This window comes from Pan troglodytes, chromosome 23 (assembly GCF_028858775.2).
Source record: "Pan troglodytes isolate AG18354 chromosome 23, NHGRI_mPanTro3-v2.0_pri, whole genome shotgun sequence".
Lineage (NCBI taxonomy): Eukaryota > Metazoa > Chordata > Mammalia > Primates > Hominidae > Pan > Pan troglodytes.
The window spans coordinates 22,919,766-22,941,230 of NC_086016.1; the positions used below are offsets into that span (position 1 = coordinate 22,919,766).

The window sequence follows — 21,465 nt, forward strand, 5'->3', positions numbered from 1 at the left end:
AGTGGTTATTACACTGATTATGGATACTGAGTAATATATTGCAGACTCTAGGTCAAGATTACAAGAAACTTTTTTTTTTTTTAGCTATGAAACTGTTTCTTCAAATGGATGTTTATGCTAAAGAACAAATTACAAAACAAAAAATACCAGAAACTGCCCTGGTTCAATGAGAAGGAGGGTCCCAGAGGTGGAGTGCAGGCCCACTAAGTCTCCACTTGTCTAACTGCCCAGCCCAGCTCTCACCCTGGTCCTCCTGGTCTGCCCTCAGTCACAAATGATCATACACTCATGATGGAAAACCAAAGGTCTCTGAGACCACAAGCTCAGTCTATAGTGAGTGAGTGAGAGAGCTAAAGCTCAGGCCAATGGGCAGAACGACAACCTGAAAAGGGTTGGAGACAAGGTAGGAACTGCCCAGATGCAACTTGGGGAGTTATAAGAACTCTGTTACTTAACCAAGAACCAACCCAGACCAAACCACGGCCAGCACATACATCTCACATCTGCAATAGCTCGTTGGCAGGGGTACAAAGCAGGAAGAGACATGGTCTACAGCACATGAAGGGCCCTGGTAGTTCCTTCCCTGCTTCATACCTGAGCCCCAGGTACAGTGGTATCAGGCACTGTGTGTCTTAAAATCAGGTGAGAGAAGGAACACCAGGCTTCAATAAGGAATCTGGGTCAGGGACATACCCATGGTAATAATTAGCCTGGCAAATGACAACCTGTCTGCATCCTAACCCTCAAGAGGGGCCTGACCCAAATGTTCCCCGAGATTTTTGAGACCTCCCAGCACCAATGTAATGATTTCATAAATAATGCTGTAGGCCTTGGTTCCAAATACATTAAAGACAAGAGTTCCAGCCGGGCATGGTGGCTCACGCCTGTAATCCCAGCACTTTGGGAGGCAGAGGCAGGCAGATCACGAGGTCAGGAGATTGAGACCATCCTGGCTAACACGGTAAAACCCAGTCTCTACTAAAAAATACAAAAAAAGTTAGCTGGGCGTGGTGGAGGGTGCCTGTAGTCCCAGCTACTTAGGAGGCGGAGGTAGGAGAATGGCGTGAACCTGGGAGGCAGAGCTTGCAGTGAGCCGAGATTGCGCCACTGCACTCCAGCCTGGGCGACAGAGCGAGACTCCGTCTCAAAAAAAAAAAAAAAAAGTTCCCTAGTTACGCACCCCTTACACTTAAAAACCAGAACTTGCATACGCCTAGAAAAGTGTAGCTCTGAGCCCAGAGGAGCAGCTTTGGAAGCACCAAAGGAGTGAGGAAGATAAAAGAGTAGGAGAGACCCAGGCCAGACTCCCAGCTCCCACAGTAACTATGTGATGTGGGCACGTTAGTGAGTTCTCACTAAAACTCTATCTTCTGTCTGTGAAATGCCACCAGTCAGAGGCACCCTAAGGTGACGTATTTAAAAGAGCATGCAACGGTACCTACGACAGACCAAGCCCTCAGCGGCAGGTGGATTGTTACCACATGAACAAGGAAAGTGAAAACACTGCAAAACCCCTTCCACTCCAGCCCCCGCTCAAACTCTTCCTGCTTTCTCTATACACATGTTTAAGTCAGGCTGATCTCATGGTAATGCCCTCAGAAGCGACATACCTCCATCACACTGGCTACAATGGCATCCAAAGATTTGAGAACAGCCTCCTCAACGATCTTCTTCACCTACCAAGGAAACAGAACCTCATGAAGCAACTGACATACACAGAGACAGGAATGCTAGCTCCTTCTACCGAAAACCCATGACAAACTCACATGGTGAAAAACGTGATGTAGATAAAGGCCAATAAATACAAATTATGGCTATGTATCAAACTATATGCACAAAATGCCTTTAATTCTGAAGTCACTTGGGACTGCTTTTCTACCTTAGATAGCAATGACATAAAAACAAAGGAAAAAGGCCAAACTCCCTCAGATTTGTTGACCTGAGATTTCCGTTTCCAGGATGTGCAGACCTCAGGCCTTGCTGCCATTTCACCCACTCATGGTTAACAGGCACAGTTGTGTGACATCCTCCTGCAATCCCCTCCCAGACATCAAGGACACCCTCACAGCCAGTCCTTGGAGCTCATGGCACCTCCCTCCTTTCCGGGCCAGGTGCACTGGCTCTTCTACAACTGCTTAGGTACTCAAACTAGAGCTCATATTTTAAATTTTCAATAGAAGCAATTATTTTCACCTGTTATCTGTACAGTATTTAGTGTAGGAATGAATTGTTCTGTCAACTGCAGAACCACAAAAAAAAAAAAAAAAAAAACTGCCCACATCCACAATTGTAGTATTTGATGAAAGTCATTTCCAAAATGTATAGATAATGATAAACATGCTAGGAAAAGAAATGAAAAACCGCCTAAAAGAAAACCTAGGCCAGCCGTGGTGGCTCACGCCTGTAATCCCAGCACTTTAGGAGGCCGAGGCAGGCGGATAATGAGGTCAGGAGATGGAGACCATCCTGGCTAACAAGGTGAAACCCCGTTTCTACTAAAAATACAAAAACTTAGCCGGGCGTGGTGGTGGTCACCTGGAGTCCCAGCTACTCGGGAGGCTGAGGGAGGAGAATGGTGTGAACCTGGGAGGCGGAGCTTGCAGTGAGCCGAGATCGTGCCACTGCACTCCAGCTTGGGCGACAGGGCGAGACTCCATCTCAAAAAAAAAAAAAAAAAAAGAAAACCTAAACTTGAAAAAAGTTAAAAGTTAAAATATACTGCAAAAAATAATACCCCAAGAAAGGATGTGAAACAGTCAGTCTTCAGTTAGAATTTCTGACATGGTACTGGGAACAGCCATCTGTGAAGGTCATGGCTCTACCAGGCCACCATTCTATCTGGGGCACTGACACTGAGAAGCAGTTTAGGTAGTTTTCCTTCTTGACAGCAACTTCAAAAACATCCTAGCCTATTTAGTAATTCATTATGGTTCCATCCTCATTAATTATTACCTATGTTGTAATGTCTTCTTACATCTTCAGCCTGAAGCCATTCTCTGAGGGATTTCTATTCACACTCCACACAGCAGGCAGGTGGCCACTCCTCAGCACATGCTCCATGCTATCCAAATTGTTCTCATTTCCAAGACAGCAAACCCAATCTTGAGAGTCTGGCCTTGATGACATCATCACCCGTACCTATTCAAATCTGTCTTGAACCATCCTAGCTTGATTGTAACAACTTCAGGGCCCCTGGATCTTTATTTTGTAATTTTTTTTTGAGATGGAGTCTCACTCTGTTGCCCAGGCTGGAGTGCAGTGGTGCGATGTTGACTACTGCAACCTCCACCTCCAAGGTTCAAGCGATCCTCCTAACTCTGCCTCCTGAGTAGCTGGGATTACAGGGATCCACTACCATGTACAGCTAAAGTTTTGTGTTTTTTAGTAGAGATGGGATTTCACCATGTTGGCCAGGCTAGTCTCAAACTCCTGACCTCAAGTGATCCGCCCACTTTGGCCTCCCAAAGTTGGGATTACAGGCATGAGCCACGGCATCCAACCAGGGTCCCTGAATCTGACCAAAGCTCTGGCCATTTAAGGAATCGAACAATGGCACTAGTGTTTTCTCTGGTATCACCCTCAATGTCATCCAAAGGTACCCAAATATGAAAAAGTCAGGTTTTGTTATTAACCCAAATAGAGCCACCCCTTAGAGGAAGTCAAGCCCAGGAAAAGCACTGGACTTGGAGTCAGAATCCCTGGACTGGATGCAGCCCAGCTGCTGGCCTACACATCCATGATGTGTTTGACACCGATTTCCTGACCTCCAAATGGGGATGCATGGGTGCCTCCCCAACATGGTTGCTCAAGGATGAAATGAGAAACCAGTATACAATGATTCCATGAATGTTACTCTACTTCCTTCATTAATCTGCAAGTTTATGACTATTAAATTGTACTTTGAAATACTGGTACTCTGAGTTTTTCTTTTAAAAATACAAGCTTTCACCACTAGCAATTTTACTGACATATCCACGGTCTGTTCATTCATCAGTTCTTTGCTTACCAGGTTTAAGAGTTCCCGAAGCATTTCCAATGGAATGTTAAACTCCTTATATGTGACACCGTTGAAAAGGGGAGAGACTGAGAAGCTGGAGCTGATGGTTGAAAAGTAGTACTCAGGCTCTAGGGCAGTCCCATCGGGCAAGCAGGAGGCTGGTGGGAGATAAAGCTGGAAACTCAGCCATGGTGACAGGCAACTAGGGTACTTCCTCAAGCTGACTCCCCCAATAACCAACAAAGGTGCAGATTTTGCCTTTATTTATATCCCAATTCTCTGCATGTTTTTAAATTAACAACTACAGGGTAGATTGCAAATCCTTGGGGACTGATGCCCCTCACCTGTGTCTTTCAGGTCAAAGACTCAGATATAATGGTCCTAATATTTCCATCTTAGACAATATAACTTAGTATGTGGGAAGTGAAAAAATAATTATATCTTTTTTATTTTTATTTTTATTTTTTTGAGACAGAGTCTCGCTCTGTTGCCCAGGCTGGAGTGCAGCAGTGTGATCTCAGCTCACTGCAACCTCTGCCTCCCAGGTTCAAGCAATTCTCCTGCCTCAGCCTTCCGAGTAGCTGGAGTAACAGATGCCCATCGCCACACCCAGGTAATTTTTGTATTTTTAGTAGAGACGGCGTTTCGCCATGTTGGCCAGGCTAGTCTCGAACTCCTGACCTCAAGTGATCCACCTGTCTCGGCCTCCCAAAGTGCTGGGATTACAGGCGTGAGCCACCATGCCCAGCAGAAATACACCTTTTTAAAGGTGAAGAGATATGAAAGCTTGGGGTCCACAGGGCCTCAGAGATATTTTCCCACCAAAATTAGAAAAAAAAATGCACACTACTAGAAGTTTCAAAGTCAGAGCAACTAAGTGAAATACACCTGTCACTAAAAGACAAATACTGTATGATCCCACTTATTAGAGGAACTTAAATCATACATAGAGGTAGAATGGTAGCTATCAGGGACTGGGGGAAGGGGAAATGGGGAATAATTGTTTGATGTATAGTTTCAGTTTCACGAGATGAAAAGAGTTTTTGAGATGAATTGTAGTGATAGTTGCACAATATTATAAATGTATTCAATACTACTAAACTATACACTTTAAAATAATTAAGGCCAAGCATGGTAGCTCATGCCTATAATCCCAGAGTTTTCGAAGGCTGAGGTGGGAGGATTGCTTGAGTCCAGGAATTCAAGACCAGCCTGGGCAATATAGGCAGATCCTCTCTCTACAAAAAATAAAAATTAGCTGGATACAGCACCATGGGCCTATAGTCCCAGCTACTCAGGAAGCTGGAGCAGGAGGGTTGCTTGAGCCTGGGAGGTCGAGGCTACAGTGGAGCTATGAATTTGTCACTGCACTCCAGTCTGGGTAACAGAGTAAAATCCTGTATTAAAAAAAAGATGACATAGCAAATTTTATGTTATGTGTATTTTACCACAATAAAAAAAAAGAAGGAAAAAAATCAACAAAAATAAAGTCATTCAGTCATTTGACATTTAATAAATATAAACCCAGACCCAATGCAGTGGCTCACACATGTAATCCCAGCACTTTGGGAGGCTGAGGTGGGAAGATCGCCTCATCCCAGGAGTTTGAGACCAGCCTGGGCAACACGACGAGACCCTGTCTCTACATAAATAAAATTTTTTTAAATTAAAATAGAAATATAGTAAATAGGAACCCAAAAGCATATAATTGTTTGAAAATCCATTATTTAGAAACTATAATAGAAAACTATGAGGCCAGGTGTGGTGGCTCACGCCTGTAATCCCAGCACTTTGGGAGGCCGAGGCGGGTGGATCACAAGGTCAAGAGATTGAGACCATCCTGGCCAACATGGTGAAACGCTGTCCCTACTAAAAATACAAAAATTAGCTGGGCGTGGTGGCACATGCCTGTAATCCCAGCTACTTGGGAGGCTGAGGCAGGAAAACTGCTTAAGCCCGGGAGGCTGAGGTTGCAGTGAGCCAAGATTGCACCACTGCACTCCAGTCTGGTGACAGTAGGAGACTCCAGCTCAAAAAAAAAAAAAAATCAAAACAAACAAACAAAAAACTATGATTGAAAAACATGAATTTGTAATATTTTCAAAAGACAGTATCAATTCATAAAGAAGTGAATACTAAATTTTATGACTTTTTCAAGCACTAGAGAACAGACTCAAAGAGTTTAGTTTAGCTCCAGTTGTGTCAAAGCTGGTATCTCATAGCTGGCGGCACACTGCCAATCTGTCTAAAGAGGACGCAAACCAGCAACTTACAGCAGAAAGGATAGGCAACAATACCACTGGGAGCTGAGACGCCAAGAGGCCAACATAAGAAATGGCCACTGAAAGAGGGAACAAGTGAGGAAAGAAGGGAGGGAGAAACAGCCGGATTAAAAAGGGTAGATGAGGGAGAAGGGAAGGTTGTGATTATCGGGCACTTCTCAGAAAGACACCATGAAATAAGGGCTAAGTCCTGTGTGGCTGAACCCCACAGAGGGCACAGATGATGGCAAACGACAGGGGCTGCAGGAACTAGGGACCTAACATTTGGGATTTACGCAGGGGGTGTCATTGAAACTTCTTTTTTTTTTTCCTGTGAGACAAGAGTCTCACTCTGTTGCCCAGGCTGTAGTGCAGTGTCACGATGTCTGCTCACCGCAACCTGCGTCTCCCAGGTTCAAGTGATTCTCATGTCTCAGTCTCCTGAGTAGCTGGGATTATAGGTGTGAGCCACTGCACCCGGCTAATTTTTGTATTTTTAGTAGAGATCGGGTTTTGCCATGTTGGCCAGGCTGGTCTCGAACTCCTAGTCTCAAGTGACCCACCTGTCCCAAAGTGCTGGGATTACAGGTGTTAGCCACTGTGCCCAACCTGAAAGTTTTTAAGCAGGAAAATAAGTGATCAAATTTGCGCTATTAAAAATAATTCTTATTTATTTTTTATTTTATTTAGTTTTTAAGGGTCTCACTATGTTGCCCAGGCTGGTCTCAAACTCCTAGGCTCAAGCAATCCTCCTACATGGGCCTCCCAAGGTGCTGTGATTACAGGCGTGAGCCACATCTCCTGGCCTAAAAACAATTCTTAAAAACTAAATTCTTACAGCAGTTTGGAAGAGGGTCTGGGAAGGGAGATAGAAGGACCGGCTGTAAGAAAAGTCTTAGTATGTGGTGTTGTATACCTGAAGTCCCAGCTACTTGAAAGGCCAAGGCCAGAGGATCATTATGACTGCACCCCTGTACTCCAGCCTGGGTGACAGAGCAGGACCCCAACTCAAAAAAAAGAAAAAGTCCAAGTAAAACAGGAAGTTTGAGAGGAAACTCAGAAGGCACAGGGTCTGCTGCTGTCTGTCCTACAGTGAGGCATTTCAGAGAGCAGGGCTCGCTTGTCTCGTCACCACTACAGGCAAAGTGGGCGGCAGCCAGGTCTGATGGAGTGATGCGTGGGGATCTCGCAGTCAGCCACATTAGCGTGCTCCCATCTGCCACTTACTGGATGTGCTCAAAGTGGGGCAGCGGTCATGGAGAGGAGCCCTCACCACAGAGGGTGGACAATGAGCTGTTTACCAGGAAAAGGGAGGCCTCCAAGGGCACATCATGGCCATCCTAAAATGCCCCAAAGGCAGGCAGGTGGCAGTGAGATTTTCAGAGCCTGGAGGAATACATTCTATACTTAAACAAGGAGTTGTCTCTAAGAGGTGCGATTCTGAGTGGCTGAAATTAGCCCTTATATTCTAACATATATATAGAATGTAACCTGTTACATTCTCACAGATCTAAGAGATGGAAAGCTTCCTACATTTATCTAAGCCCAGATATTCCCTTTTTCCTTCAAAATTCCCCTCACATCTCTCGAAATTGTCTTGAGACATGCTCTTTTAACAAATAGCATTATTCAAAAAAGGAGAGACTATACTGAAGCATGGAATTCTGCCTTCCCCATTTGCTATCCCTTAATCTGGGTCTTACTTCCATCAAGTATAAGGTAGAAGTAATTTTAACATGTGTCTGACATGGCACAGGGTAGTCACATGAATCCAATTCAGTAAATTATGTAAAAGTACTTTGTGAACAGCAGGGCTCTATAAAAAGTAGTAATAGGCTGGGTATGGTGGTTCACGGCTGTAATCCTAGCACTTTGAGAGACCAAGGCAGGCGTTCCCTTGAGCCTAGGAGTTCCGGACCAGCCTGGGCAACATGGCAAAACCCCATCTCTACAAAAAATACACAAGTTAGTGGGCGTTGTGGAGGGTGCCTATAGTCCTAGCTACTTGGGAGGCTGAGGTGGGAGGATCACTTGAGCCCAGAAGGTTGAAGCTGCGGTGAGCCATGATCATGCCGCTGCACTCCAGCCTGGGTGGCAGAGTGAGACTCTCCCTCCAAAAAAAAAAAAGTAGTAACAGTAGTATTACTACATTCTTTAATATTATCTACATACTTAATGTCATTAAAAAAAAAATGTCCAGCCAGGTGTGGTGGCTCATGCATGTAATCCTAGCACTCTGGAAGGAGGAAATGGGTGGATCACTTGAGGTCAGGAGTTCAAGACAAGCCTGGCCACCATGGTGAAACCCTGTCTCTACTAAAAATACAAAAATTAGCTGAGCATGCTGGTGTGTGCCTGTAATCCCAGCTACTTGGGAGGCTGAGGCAAGAGAATTGCTTGAACCCAGGAGGCAGGGCCTGCAGTGAGCCGAGACTATACCACTGCGCTCCAACCTGGGCAACAGAGCCAGACTCTATCTCAGAAAAAGAAAAGAAATATCCACCATTAGTACTTCCACCTGAAAAGGAACTTTTACAAGTTAAAGTGCAAAAATTCTGATGGCAGGTATATAGGGGTCTGTAAGTTATTTTCTGTACTTTTCTCTCTAAATAAAATATTTGAAAATTAAATGTACTTTTCTCTATATATAAAATATTTGAAAATTAAATTTTAAGAAACTTAAATGAAAACAGAAAATAAATGCTTCCTAAGAGCTTGGCACTCTAGGTCCATCCATGACAACAGAGTTAGTATCAGCATCCTTAATATCACGAGAAGTCACTGTGAGCCTGTTCTCCAAGTATTACGTCAAAATATTCTTGGGAAAGGTGAAGCCCACCTTCAAAGTAGTGAAAGGCAGATCCTCCAGGGGAACTGGGAGGGGGCATGCCGCGTTCAGGGCTGACCTGAAACACACAACCACAGTTACATATCAGAAAAGACCAGTGAGACCTCCATCAGATTTGTCTTAGACAAGGTCCTCTCTGCCAGCCCAATGTTTGTACTTCAAGTCCTGGTTGAAGCCTCATTTCCTTCCTAAAGCCCATCACAGCTACAGCATTCTCTACTACATGCTATATCACTAAATTCTTTGTGTTTAGCCGTATATTTGACACTTCATTACTGAGCTGAATTGTCCTCAGTGTTTTGTGTTTTTGTCTTTTCTCTATGAGTCAATTATATACTTCTTAAGGGCACCAACTGTCTTCTAGGCAAAATAGCATTTGGCACCCAACTGCTATGAAACATATACTTTATGACTATGAAATCACTTATAAATCTTATGTTGGGGACTAGCCTCAACACCACCTGTAGGGTATGTGATGTTTGGTGGCGACAAAGGAATGAGAAGAAACAGGTTAAGAGTTTATAAAGGTGGGAGCCAGGGGACCAGAGCAAATCAGAGGCCGCAAAGGCCTAGAGTTTTGGTTTTTACACTATTTATTGAGTATAATCACTTAGATTTAAGAAGCAGATGTTTAGGGCGAAACGGTGAAAGGGAGGCAGTGTGTCATATGTGTAATCTATAGTAGCGGCAGTTTAAATGAATTTTGTGTTTAAACAGTATATTTTCAACTTATTGGACAGCAGTTAGTGGGAGCAGGCTTAACTAGGAGTCTGTATGTTTGGCCATATTTTCATGTTTTAAAGGAGTGGTTTTTTTTTTTTTTTAACACAGTGTTTATGGATAAGAGAGTAAGTCTTGCTCAGAGTATGGGAACATAATGGCGATAAGAAGGCTTTTTTTTAGAGGCCTTTTGTGGCTTTTTACACCTCACTGTTTTATATTTTTATGGCCAGTTTATATGTGCACTCTATAAGCCCTTCCCCCCAACATCTTAAGAGGGACAAGACAAGTCTTTGTATTAAAGAGAATTCTAGTGAAACATTTCACGTTACTTAAGTTTACTCCAACTACAAAGAAGAGGGATTTTCTTCGCAGGGGAGCTTAACAGGGTCTTTCTCCTCTGCTCTTTCCCCAGTAGCCCAGGCCCACCTGAGAGATGCTGGACACACTGCTGGTTTTCCTCTTCAGGGTACCCTCCTGACAGACAGTCAGCAGATTGCTGGGGAGGATGGAGCGGAAGTCATTAAAGGAACGCCTTCGAACACCTTCAAGCTCTTCCGGGACACGGAGGGAATGAGGAGGGATTTTGGGAAAGAGCTTTGAGAGGAGAGACTCTTCCATGTTGCTGTAACGCCCAAATGCTCGCGAGATTCCTATCAGGCATGGGATAGCATACTTGCAAAGGTATTCTAGAAGATCAAGTGAAAACGTTACAATATAAGAAAGTATCCTGATAGAGTCATATAGTAAGTACTAACTTGTAACATTGACTAAGATTTCACAACCCACCCACTAATAACTGTGAAGGTTCAAAATAAGCCACAATAATGGGGTCCACCCCAAGGGCTGACAAGTGATATCTTCAACCTGTCATTAACAACTTCAGACTATGACTTCAACACACCCAGCTGCCCTGCTTGGAAGGTCTTCATCTATTCATGGCACACCCAAATCAATAATATAGCTAGGCCATATTATCAAGTACCTTATACATTTATTCCTCTTAGGAGCATATTGGTAGCCTCACAACACAGAAAAAATGACCTTTGGAAGTCAACTAATCTACCCACAGATGTTACAGGTGAAGAAACTGGGGCCCAGAAGGGTGAAGTTACTTGTCCAAGGTGACCCAGCGTCTATGTAGCAGAGCAATGCGCATGACCCCATGTGGCCTCTGAGGATACTAACACACAACAAATCAAACAAAAATAGGAAGGTTTTCTCCCATCATATATATTAGGTACCCAACAACAGAAAAGACTGGAGAAAAGCAAGGGAAAGAGTAACCACAAAACCATTTTAAGAAAAACCTTAAGGATACTCGTACCTTTGTCTTGAATCTCCAAGGCCTGGCACATCCCCAAGAGGACATGCAAAACCTGCAAAAGCACCTCTAAAATCTGTAACAGTCAAGGAAACAAGAAAAAAAAAAAAAATAAACAAAATTAGGTAAATATCACGAAACTAAGTCAGAATTAGAAGGCACTTCAGACATTATCTTAACCAACCCTATATCTGATACATCCCTCCACAACGACTGTGCCAAATGGCCAACCAGCTGACTTTCCAGGGACAAAACCCTCACTCTCTGGGCTGGTTCCGAGTTCCTCCCAATACTGGGCCAATGTTGTCCTCCTGGGGCTTGTACCTACCAGCCCTTGGGGCTGCTTTTTCCTCTATTAACATATTCTGTAAACAGGTGATGGGTCCCCAAATCTTCTCTTTTCATGGGTAAACGCCCTAGCGCTTTTCAACCGTATTCTTCATGATCACAAATCCTTTACAATGCTAATTGCCAGCTTCTGATTTTACGGTAGTCCAGTTTTCTGTCTGGAAGTGTAGTGCTCAAAATAAAATACATTAACATCTGGGATGCTGGAACTCACCCAGCATACTCACCAAACTCATCACAGATTCTACACTTCTATGTATGTGACATTAGCTTTTCTGCAGCCACTTCACACTGCTATCTCAATGAGCTTATACATAATTTTTAAATTTTTTTTATTTGTTTGAGACGAAGTTTCGCTCTTGTTGCCCAGGCTGGAGTGCAGTGGCATGATCTTGGCTTACTGCAACCTCCACCTCCCAGGTTCAAGCGATTCTCCTGACTCAGTCTCCTGAGTAGCTAAGATTACAGGTGCATGCCACCATGCCTGGCTAATTTTTTGTATTTTTAGTACAGACAGGGTTTCACCATGTTAGCCGGGCTGGTCTCGAACTCCTGACCTCAGGTAATCCACCTGCCTTGGCCTCGCAAAGTGCTGAGATTATAGGCGTGAGCCACTGCGCCCAGTCCATAATTTTTTAAGTTAAGAAATTTTTTTTTGTCCTGGCAGGGTGGCTTATGCCTATAATCCCAGCACTTTTGTTTGTTTGTTTTGAGGCACGGTTTCACTCTTGTTGCCCAGGCTGGAGTGCAATGGCATGTCTTGGCTCACCACAACCTCCGCCTCCTGGGTTCAAGCGATTCTCCTGCCTCAGCCTCCTTAGCAGCTGGGATTGCAGGCATGCACCACCACGCCTGGCTAATTTTTTATTTTTAGTAGAGACGGGGTTTCTCCATGTTGGTTAGTATGGTCTCAAACTCCCAACCTCAGGTGATCCACCCACCTCGGCCTCCCAAGGTGCTGGGATTACAGGCATGAGCCACCGCACCCAGCCAATCCCAGCACTTTGGGAGGCTGAAGCGGGTGGATCAGTTGAGCTCAGGAGTTCAGACCTGCCTGGGCAAAGTATCAAAACCCTGTCTCTACAAAACATACAAAAACTAGCCAGGTGTGGTGGTGCGTGCCTGTGGTCAGGAGGCTGACGTGTGAGGGTCACTTGAGCCCAGGAGGCCGAGGATATAGTGAGCCAAGAACAGTGCAGGGGTTCAATCATAGCTCACTGTAGCCTCAAACTCCTGGACTCAAGCAATCCTCCTGCCTCAGCCTCCTAAGTAGCTGGGATTACAGGCATGTGTCACTATGCCCAGCTAATTTTTATTTTTATTTTTGTAGGGATAGGTTTTGCTATGCTGCCCAAGCTGGTCTCAAATTCCTGGGCTCAAGTGATCCTCCTGCCTCAGCCTCCCAGAATGTTGGGATTACAGGCGTGAGCCACCATGCATGACAATAAGCTTATAGATGAGGAAGATACCTAAGTCTTCTTTCGCACCTGCTTCTCCTGAACTATGTAATCTCTACTAACGTAGTTGGTATTTTTTATCTTTCATCTACTCCTACAAAAACTCACGGTATTAGCTTTAGCTCATTGTACAAATCTGTGATTCCCAGCTTTGTGCCTTCTACAAATGAAATCAACTTGCTTTCCAGATCTTCATTCACAGCACTAGCTTGTTTTGCTCCAATGACAGGAGGGTCCTGCTGGGCCGATACCTCACTGATCACCCTTTGGGACAGTCCTTCAGGCAGTTCTGCAAACCCTCCAAACCATCTGGCCCTCAGCCCATATAATTGGTCCAGGATGTCAGGAAAGGTGCTTGTCCAAAGCATTTATGAAGAGCCACTAGAATGCAGCAACTTCATTTCTCTCAACCATTCTTCTTAGAAAACCCAGGCAAAGAAAAAATGAAGTTGGTGTGACATGACTTGTTCATAACCAAGTCAAATCTCTTACATTTTCCTAATATTAAGTAATGCTGAATAATCTACAAAAGCTTGAAAAGCAATAGTTTTTCCATTTTATTTATTTATTTTGAGACCGAGTCTCACTCTGTTGTCCAGGCTGGAGTGCAGTGGCATGATCTCAGCTCACTGCAACCTCTGCCTCCCAGGTTCAAGTGATTCTCATGCCTCAGCCTCCCGAGTAGCTGGGATTACAGGCTCCTGCCACCACGCCCGGCTAATTTTTATATTTTTAGTAGAGATGGGGTTTCTTCATGTTGGCCAGGCTGGTCTCAAACTCCTGACCTCAGGTGATCCACCCGCCTCAGCATCCCAAAGCGCTAGGATTACAAGCCTGAGCCACCGCACCCAGCCACTTTTTCCATTTTATATGTTAAAGTCATGTTATCACCTTTGGTGTTGACCTCTTTATTCTGATAAATTTTATTCATAGAAAAGCCCTTAATGTCCAACTTTTTAATAAAAACACATTATTCTAACATATTTAAGTATTTCTTTAGCCAACCTACAAACAAATGAAGAATCTAAATTAGTCAAAATACATCACTAACTGGGAACATTTAGAATGCAGACAAGCAACTAGGCACTGTTTGGAAGAACCTAGGAACAGCAGCATACAAAAACTAACTTTCTAAGCGATAAATTTAAGAAAAAGTTGTATGATTACATTCTTTGTTTAAAGAACATTCTTTGTTAAAGAACATGTTTGTAACATTTCTATCAAAATTAACAAAATCTAAAGAAAGTCTGTGCCCTTAAAGATAAAAGCTTCAGCTACCTAGAAGATTCTCTTCTAGCTGGGCAGAGTGGCTCACACCTATAATCCCAGCACTCTGGGAGGTCGAGGCAGAAGGATCACTTGAGGCCCGGAGTTCAAGACCAGCCTGGGCAACATGGCGAAACCTCGTCTCTACAAAAAACACAAAACAAATTAGCTGGCATGATGGTGCACGCCTATAGTCTCAGTTACTTGGGAGTCTTAGGAGGGAGGCTGGCTTGAGGTGGAAGGCAGAGGTTGCAGTGAGCCAAGATTGCGCCACTGCACTCCAGCCTGGATGACAGAGCAAGACTCTGCCTCAAAAAAAGAAAAGAAAATGATCTTCCATGAATGACTTCAATCCCCAACAAAGAGCAAGAAAAATGAGCTGCCTCTGCCTTTTTCTGCCGCCTACCTTAAAGGACTTTCTGAAAAGCTGAAAGGGACAGTGCTGCTCAGGTCTCTGCAGCACCTGCCCTTCATTAGAAAAAAGAAAAAAAAAAAAAAGGAAAGTTGAATAAGATAAGACTCGAGATCCTAAAGAGTACTGAAAGACCTAAACATGTCTTAGGTCTGCTGTGAACAGGATGAAATAGATAAATATCAACAAACAATTCAATCACATTTCACATTTTTAAAATCTTTTCATCACTTTGGGACTCTATTCAATCTAATAGAAATGCATACCAAATCAACCAACACATGCTTACCTCATCCCTAAGTGAAGGATCCCTATAGGCCACATCAGACAGCAGAGTTACCAAGCAGAAGCTGAAGCTCTCTGCAACCGGGAGGGCACCTGGAAGATGTAAAAACATAAATCAGATAACCAGGAACCAGACTGGGTCACACCTCTGGCCATCCAATTCAATATGTTCCCTCTCACCATGACCTGCCAAGGGACCAGTTTACAGCAGCTGCCCTCCTTGAGACGAGTCTCAAAAGAACAGCTATGGGCCCAATGAGTTTGCTGAGAAACACCCCTACCTTTCCTTTAAGTAAATGTTTTGGTTCAATAAACTTAAATGTTTCCTGAGCCAATAGCTAGTGTGAGATAACAAAGCCTCTCAACATGACAAATTCAATTTTTTATTCCCTAAGTAAATGTGATAAATCACACACACACACACACACACACACACACACACACACACAAAACACTTGGCTGGGCGAAGTGGCTCAAGTCTGTAATCCCAGCACTTTTGGGGGGCCAAGGCAGACGGATCACCTGAGGTTGAGTTCAAGACCAGCCTGTGGCCAACATGGTGAAACTCCGTCTCTACTAAAAATACAAAAATTAGCTGGATGTGGTGGCGCACACCTGTAATCCCAGCCACTTGGGAGGCTGAGACAGGAGAATAGCTCGAAGCCAGGAAGTGGAGGTTCCAGTGAGCCGAGATCGCACCACTGTACTCCAGCCTGGGTGACAGAATGAGACGCCATCTCAAAAAAAAAAAAAAAAAAAATCAATTTTGAATATTGAATGTTGAATCAAGGAAAAAAGAGTATCCACTATTTAATAGCTATATTCATAGTACATGACAGAAGACTTACATTTCTACTCCAGCACTTAAAATTTTAAAGTGCAGCTCTAGGCTGTTCTCAAACTTGAATGTGCCCATGCCCGGCCTAAAATTTGACTTTTTAGTAATGATGCTCTATTTAATTTGTAGTCCATCAAATTGCAGGACAGACTGGGTGCAGTGGCTCACGCCTATAGTCCTAGCACTTTAGGAGGCCAAAGCAGGCAGATCACTTGAGGCCAGGAGTTCAAGACCAGCCCAGCCAACATGGCAAAATTCTATCTCTACCGAAAATACAAAAATTAGCCAGGCATGGTGATGCATGCCTGTAATCCCAGGTACTTGGGAGGCTGAGGCACGAGAATTGCTTGAACCCAGGAGGTGGAGGTTGCAGTGAACCGAGGTCAGGCCACTGCACTACAGCTTGGAGTGCAGACAGAGTGAGACTGTCTCAAAAAAACAAAAAACAAACAAAATCCTAACAAATTGCAGGTACATGCATAATTTGGGATCTGTCAGTTTTAGGCATGTTACCAGAAATGATGAAAACCCAAAGGTTAAGAGGAATACTGGCACAAACAGAACGTTTTTTAATTTTTATTTCAGGTTCAGGGGTACATATGCAGTTTTGTTATACAGGTAAACTGCATGTTACGGGGGTTTGGTGTACAGATTATTTCATCATCCCCGTAATAAGCATAGTACCCAAAAAGTAGTTTTCCCATCCTCACCTTCCTCCTACTCTCCACTCTTAAGTAGGCCCCAGTGTCTGCTGTTCCCTTCTGTGTTCATATGTACTCGAAGTTTAGCTCCCACTTATAAGTGAGAACATGCAGCGTTTGGTTTCCTGTTGCTATGCTAATTCTCCCATAACGGTCTCCAGCTCCATCCATGTTGCTACAAAAGACATGATCTTGGCCAGGCATGGTGGCCTCACACTTGTAATCCCAGCACTTTGGGAGGCTGAGGCAGGCAAATAACTTGAGGCCAGGAGTTCGAGACCAGCCTAGCCAACACGGCAAAACTCCATCTCCACTATAAATATAAAAATTAGCTGGGTGTAGTGGCACATGCCTATAATCCCAGCTACTTGGGAGGCTGAGACAGGAGAATCGCTTGAACCTGGGAGGCGGGGGTTGCAGTGAGCAGAGATCGCACCACTGCACTCCAAGCTGGGTGACAGAGCGAGATTGTCTCAAAAAAAGATAAAATAAAATAAAAAATAAAAGTACATGATCTTTTTCTTTTTTTATGGCTACACAGTACTCCATGGTACACATACAACATTTTCTTTATCCAGTCTTCCACTGATGGGCATTTAGGTTGATTCCTTATCTTTGTTATTGTGAATACTGCTGTAATAAACATACTTACGCATGCATCTTTACCGTAGAATGATTTACATTCCTTTGAGTATATACCCAATAATGGGATTGCTGGGTCAAATGGTAATCCTGTTTTAAATTCTTTCAGAAATTGCCAAACTGCATTCCACAATGGCTGAACTAATTTACATTCACACCAGCAGTGTGTAAGTGTTCCCTTTTCTCTACAACCTCACCAGCATCTGTTATTTCTTGACTTTTTAATAATAGCCATTCTGACTGGTGTGAGATGGTATCTCATTGCAATTTTGATTTGCATTTCTCTGATTATTAGCATCAGATGATGAGCATATTTTTCATATATTTTTGGCCACTTGTATGTCTTCTTTTGAAAAGTATCTATTCGTCCTTGGCTCACCTTTTAACGAGTTTGTTTTTTGTTTGTAAATTTAAGTTCCTCATAGATTCTGGACTTTAGACCTTTGCATAGTTTGCAAATATTTTCTTTCATTCAGTAGGGTGGCTGTTTACTCTCTTGACAGTTTATTTTACTGTGCAGAAGCTCTTTAGTTTAATTAGGTCCCATTTGTCAATTTTTGTTTTTGCTGCAATTGCTTTTGGCATCTTTGTCATTAAATTTTTGCCATTAAATCTTTGCCAGGGTCTATGTCCAGAGTGGTATTTCCTAGTATCTTCCAGGGTGTTTATAGTTTAAGGTTTTACATCTAGATCTTTAATCCATCTTCAGTTGATTTTTGTATAAGGCATAAGTAACGGGTCTAGTTTCAATCTTCCGAATATAGCTAGCCAGTTATCCTAGCACCATTTATTGAGCAGGGAGTCCTTTCCCCATTACTTGTTTTGTTGACTCTGTTGAAGATCAGATGGTTCCAGGTGTGCAGCATTATTTCTGGGCTCTCTATTCTGTTCTATTTGTCTATGTGCTATTTTTTTTACCAGTACCATGCTGTTTTGGTTACTGTAGCCCTGTAGTAGAGGTGAAGTTTGAAGTTGGGTAATGTGATGTCTCCAGCTTTACTCTTTTTCAGACTACCTTAGTTATTCAGGCTCTTTTTTGGTTCCATAAAAATTTTAAAATAGTTTTTTTCTAATTCTGTGAAGAATGTCATTGGTAGTTTGATAGGAATAGCACTGAATCCATAAATTGCTCTGGGTAGTATGGCCATGTTAACAATATTGATTCTTCCTATCTATGAGCATGGGATGTTTTTCCATTTGTTTGTGTAAGCTCTGATTTCTTTCAGCAGTATTTTGTAATTCTTGCTATAGAGATTTTTCACCTCCCTGGTTAGCTGTATTCCAAGGTATTTTATCTTTTCTTTTTTTTGAGATGGAGTCTCACTCTGTCGCCCAGGCTGGAGGGCAGTGGCGCAATCGTGGCTCACTGCAACCTCCGCCTCCCAGGTTCAAGCGATTCTCCTGCCTCAGCCTCCCAAGTAGCTGGGATTACAGGCGTGCGCTACCATGCCCAGCTAATTTTTGTGTTTTTAGCAGAGATGGGTTTCACCATGTTGGCCAGGCTGGTGTCGAACTCCTGACCTCAAGTGATCCACCTGCCTCGGCCTCCCAAAGTGCTGGGATTACAGTCGTGAGCCACTATGCCCGGGTGGTATTTTATTATTTTTGTGAATATTGTGAATGGGACTGTGTTCTTGATTTTGCTCTCAGCTTGGATGTTGTTGGTGTATAGGAATGCTACTGATTTTTGTACACTGATTTTGTATCCTGAAACTTTGCTGAAGTTGTTTATCAGATCAAGGGGCTTTGGGCAGAGACTATAGGGTTTTCTAGGTATAAAATCATATAATCTGTGAAAAGAGATCGTTTGACTTCCTCTCTTCCTATCTGGATGCCTTTTATTTCTTTCTCTTGCCTGATTGCTCTGGCCAGGACTTCCAGAACTATGCTGGATAGCAGAGGTGAGAGAGGGCATCTTTGTCTTGTTCTGGTTTTCAAGGGGAATGCTTCGAGCTTTTGACCATTCAGTATAATGATGGCTATGGGTTTGTCATAGATGGCTATTATTACTTTGAAGTATGTTCCTTCAATGCCTAGAGTTTGTTGTGGATTTTTTTGGGGGGTTTTTTTTTTGAGACAGAGTCTTGCTCTGTTGCCAGATTGGAGTGCGGTGGCGTGATCTCGGCTCACTGCAACCTCTGCCTCCCAGGTTCAAGCGATTCTCCTGCCTCAGCCTCCCGAGTAGCTGGGACTACAGATGCCTGCCACCATGCCTGGCTAATTTTTTGTATTTCAGGAGAGACAGGATTTCACCATGTTGGCCAGGATGGTCTCAATCTCCTGACCTCGTAATCCGCCCACCTCGGCCTCCCAAAGTGCTGGGATTACAGGCGTGAGCCACCACGCCTGGCCTGTTGAGGATTTTTAACATGAAGGGATATTGAATTTTATGAAAAGCCTCTTCTGTATCTATTAAGATAATCACATGGTTTTTGTTTTTAGTTCCGTTTCTGCCATGAATCACATTAATTGATTTGCATACATTGTATCGATCCTGTATCCCAGGGATAAAGCCTACTTGACCTGGTGGATTAGCATTTTGATGTGCTGCTAGATTCAGTTACCTAGTATTTTGTTGAGGATGTTTGCATCTATGTTCATCTATTGGCCTGAAGTTTTCTTTTTTTGTTGTGTCTCTGCCAGGTTTTGGTATCAGGATGATGCTACCCTCATAGAATTAGGGAGGAGTCCCTCCTCCTTAATTTTTTGTAATAGTTTCAGTAGGAGTGGTACCAGCTCTTCTTTATGCATCTGGTAGAATTCAGCTGTGAATCCATCTGGTCTTAGGCTTTCTTCAGCTGGCAGACTTTTTACTACTGACTCAATTTCGGAACTTGTTATTTGTCTGTTCAGGGATTCAATTTCTTCTGGGTTTAGTCTTGGTAGGTTGTATATGTCCAGGAATTTATCCATTTCTTCTAGGTTTTCTGGCTTGTATGCATAGAGGTGTTTGTCTCTCTGGGTTGGGTTTTTTTATTATTATTTCTGTGGAGTCACTGGTAATGTCCCCTTTATCAATTTCTGGTTGTGTCTATTTGGACCTTTTCTCTTTTTTTCTTTGTAAGTCTAGCTAGTGATCTTTTTTTTTTTTTAATTCAAAAAACCAACTCCTGGATTTGTTGATCTTCTGTATGGTTTTCATATCTCATTTCCTTCAGTTCAGCTTTGGTTTTAGTTATTTCTTATCTTCTGCTAGCTTTGGGGTTAGTTTGTTCTTGTTTCTTTAGTTCCTCTACTTGTGATGTTAGGTTGTTAATTTGAGATCTAACTTTTCAACGTCAGCATTCATGCTATAAACTTCCCTCTTAATTCTGCCTTAGCTGTGTCCCAGAGATTCTGGTATGTTGTATCTTCGTTCTCATTAATTTCAAATAATTTCTTGATTTCTGCCTTAATTTCATCATTTACCCGAAGGTCATTCAGGAGCAGGTTATTTAGTTTTCATGTAATTATATGCTTTCAGTGATTTTCTTAGTATTTAATTCTATTTTTATTGTGCTGTGGCCCAAGAGCATGGTTAGTATGAGTTCAGTTTTTCTGAATTTGCTGAGGCTTGTTTTATGTCTGATAGTGTGGTTGATTTTAGAGTATGTTGCATGTGCAGATGGGAAGAATGTATATTCTGCTGCTTTCGAGTGGAGTGTTCTTAGATATCTATTAGGTCCATTTGGTCAAGTGTCGAGTTTAAATCCTGAATATCTTTAACAGTTTTCTGCCCTGATGATCTGTCTAACACTGTCAGTGGGGTGTTGAAGTGTCCCAGTTATTATGTGGTTACCTAAGCCTCTTCATAGGTCTCTAAGAACTTGCTTTATGAATGTGGTTGCTTCCGTGTTCGATATGCATAAATTTGCTCCCGTGTTGGATACATATAGTCAAATCTTGCTGAATCAAGCCTTTTACCATTATGTAATGCCTTTCTTTGTCTTCTGTGATCTTCGTTGGTTGGAAGTCTATTTTGTCTGAAATCAGAATAGCAATCCCTGCTCTTTTTTCCATTTTCCATCTGCTTGGCAGATTTTTTTCATCTTTTTACTTTGAATGTATGGGTGTCACTGTATGTGGGATTGGTCTCTTAAAGACAGCATACCATTAGGTCTTGCTTCTTTATCCAATTTGCCACAATGTGTCTTTTAAATGGGACATTTAGTCCATTTACATTCATAATATTGATATGTGTGGCTCTGTTCCTGTCACCATATTGTTAGCTGGTTATTATGTAGGCTTGTTTGTGTGGCTGCTTTATAGTGTCACTAGTCTAGGTACTTAGGTGTGTTTTGTTATTGTTGTTGTTTGTTCTTTTTTTGAGACAGAGTTTCATTCCTGTTGCCCAGGCTGGAGTGCAGTGATGCGACTGTGGCTCACT

At 43.0% G+C, this 21,465-nt stretch overlaps 1 protein-coding gene across 9 annotated transcripts in view; it reads right to left on the reverse strand.

Moving 5' to 3' along the window:
- The window catches only part of PI4KA (phosphatidylinositol 4-kinase alpha), a 151,007-nt gene that overhangs the window by 101,662 nt on the left and 27,880 nt on the right, over nucleotides 1-21,465 (reverse strand). For 7 of the 9 annotated variants that reach the window (XR_010156005.1, XR_010156004.1, XR_010156003.1 and 4 more), the window contains exons 4-9: nucleotides 14,923-15,011; nucleotides 11,154-11,226; nucleotides 10,256-10,515; nucleotides 9,098-9,164; nucleotides 4,007-4,155; nucleotides 1,611-1,676 (exon numbers count right to left, since the gene is read on the reverse strand). Coding sequence is in view for 6 of the 9 variants with exons in the window: in XM_024352561.3 (XP_024208329.2) it covers nucleotides 1,611-1,676; nucleotides 4,007-4,155; nucleotides 9,098-9,164; nucleotides 10,256-10,515; nucleotides 11,154-11,226; nucleotides 14,923-15,011 (704 nt within the window). In the remaining 3 variants the exon portion in view is untranslated. The remainder of the gene's footprint in view (nucleotides 1-1,610; nucleotides 1,677-4,006; nucleotides 4,156-9,097; nucleotides 9,165-10,255; nucleotides 10,516-11,153; nucleotides 11,227-14,922; nucleotides 15,012-21,465) is intronic. The other 2 variants (XM_054676009.1, XM_024352562.3) reach the window with 1 other exon arrangement.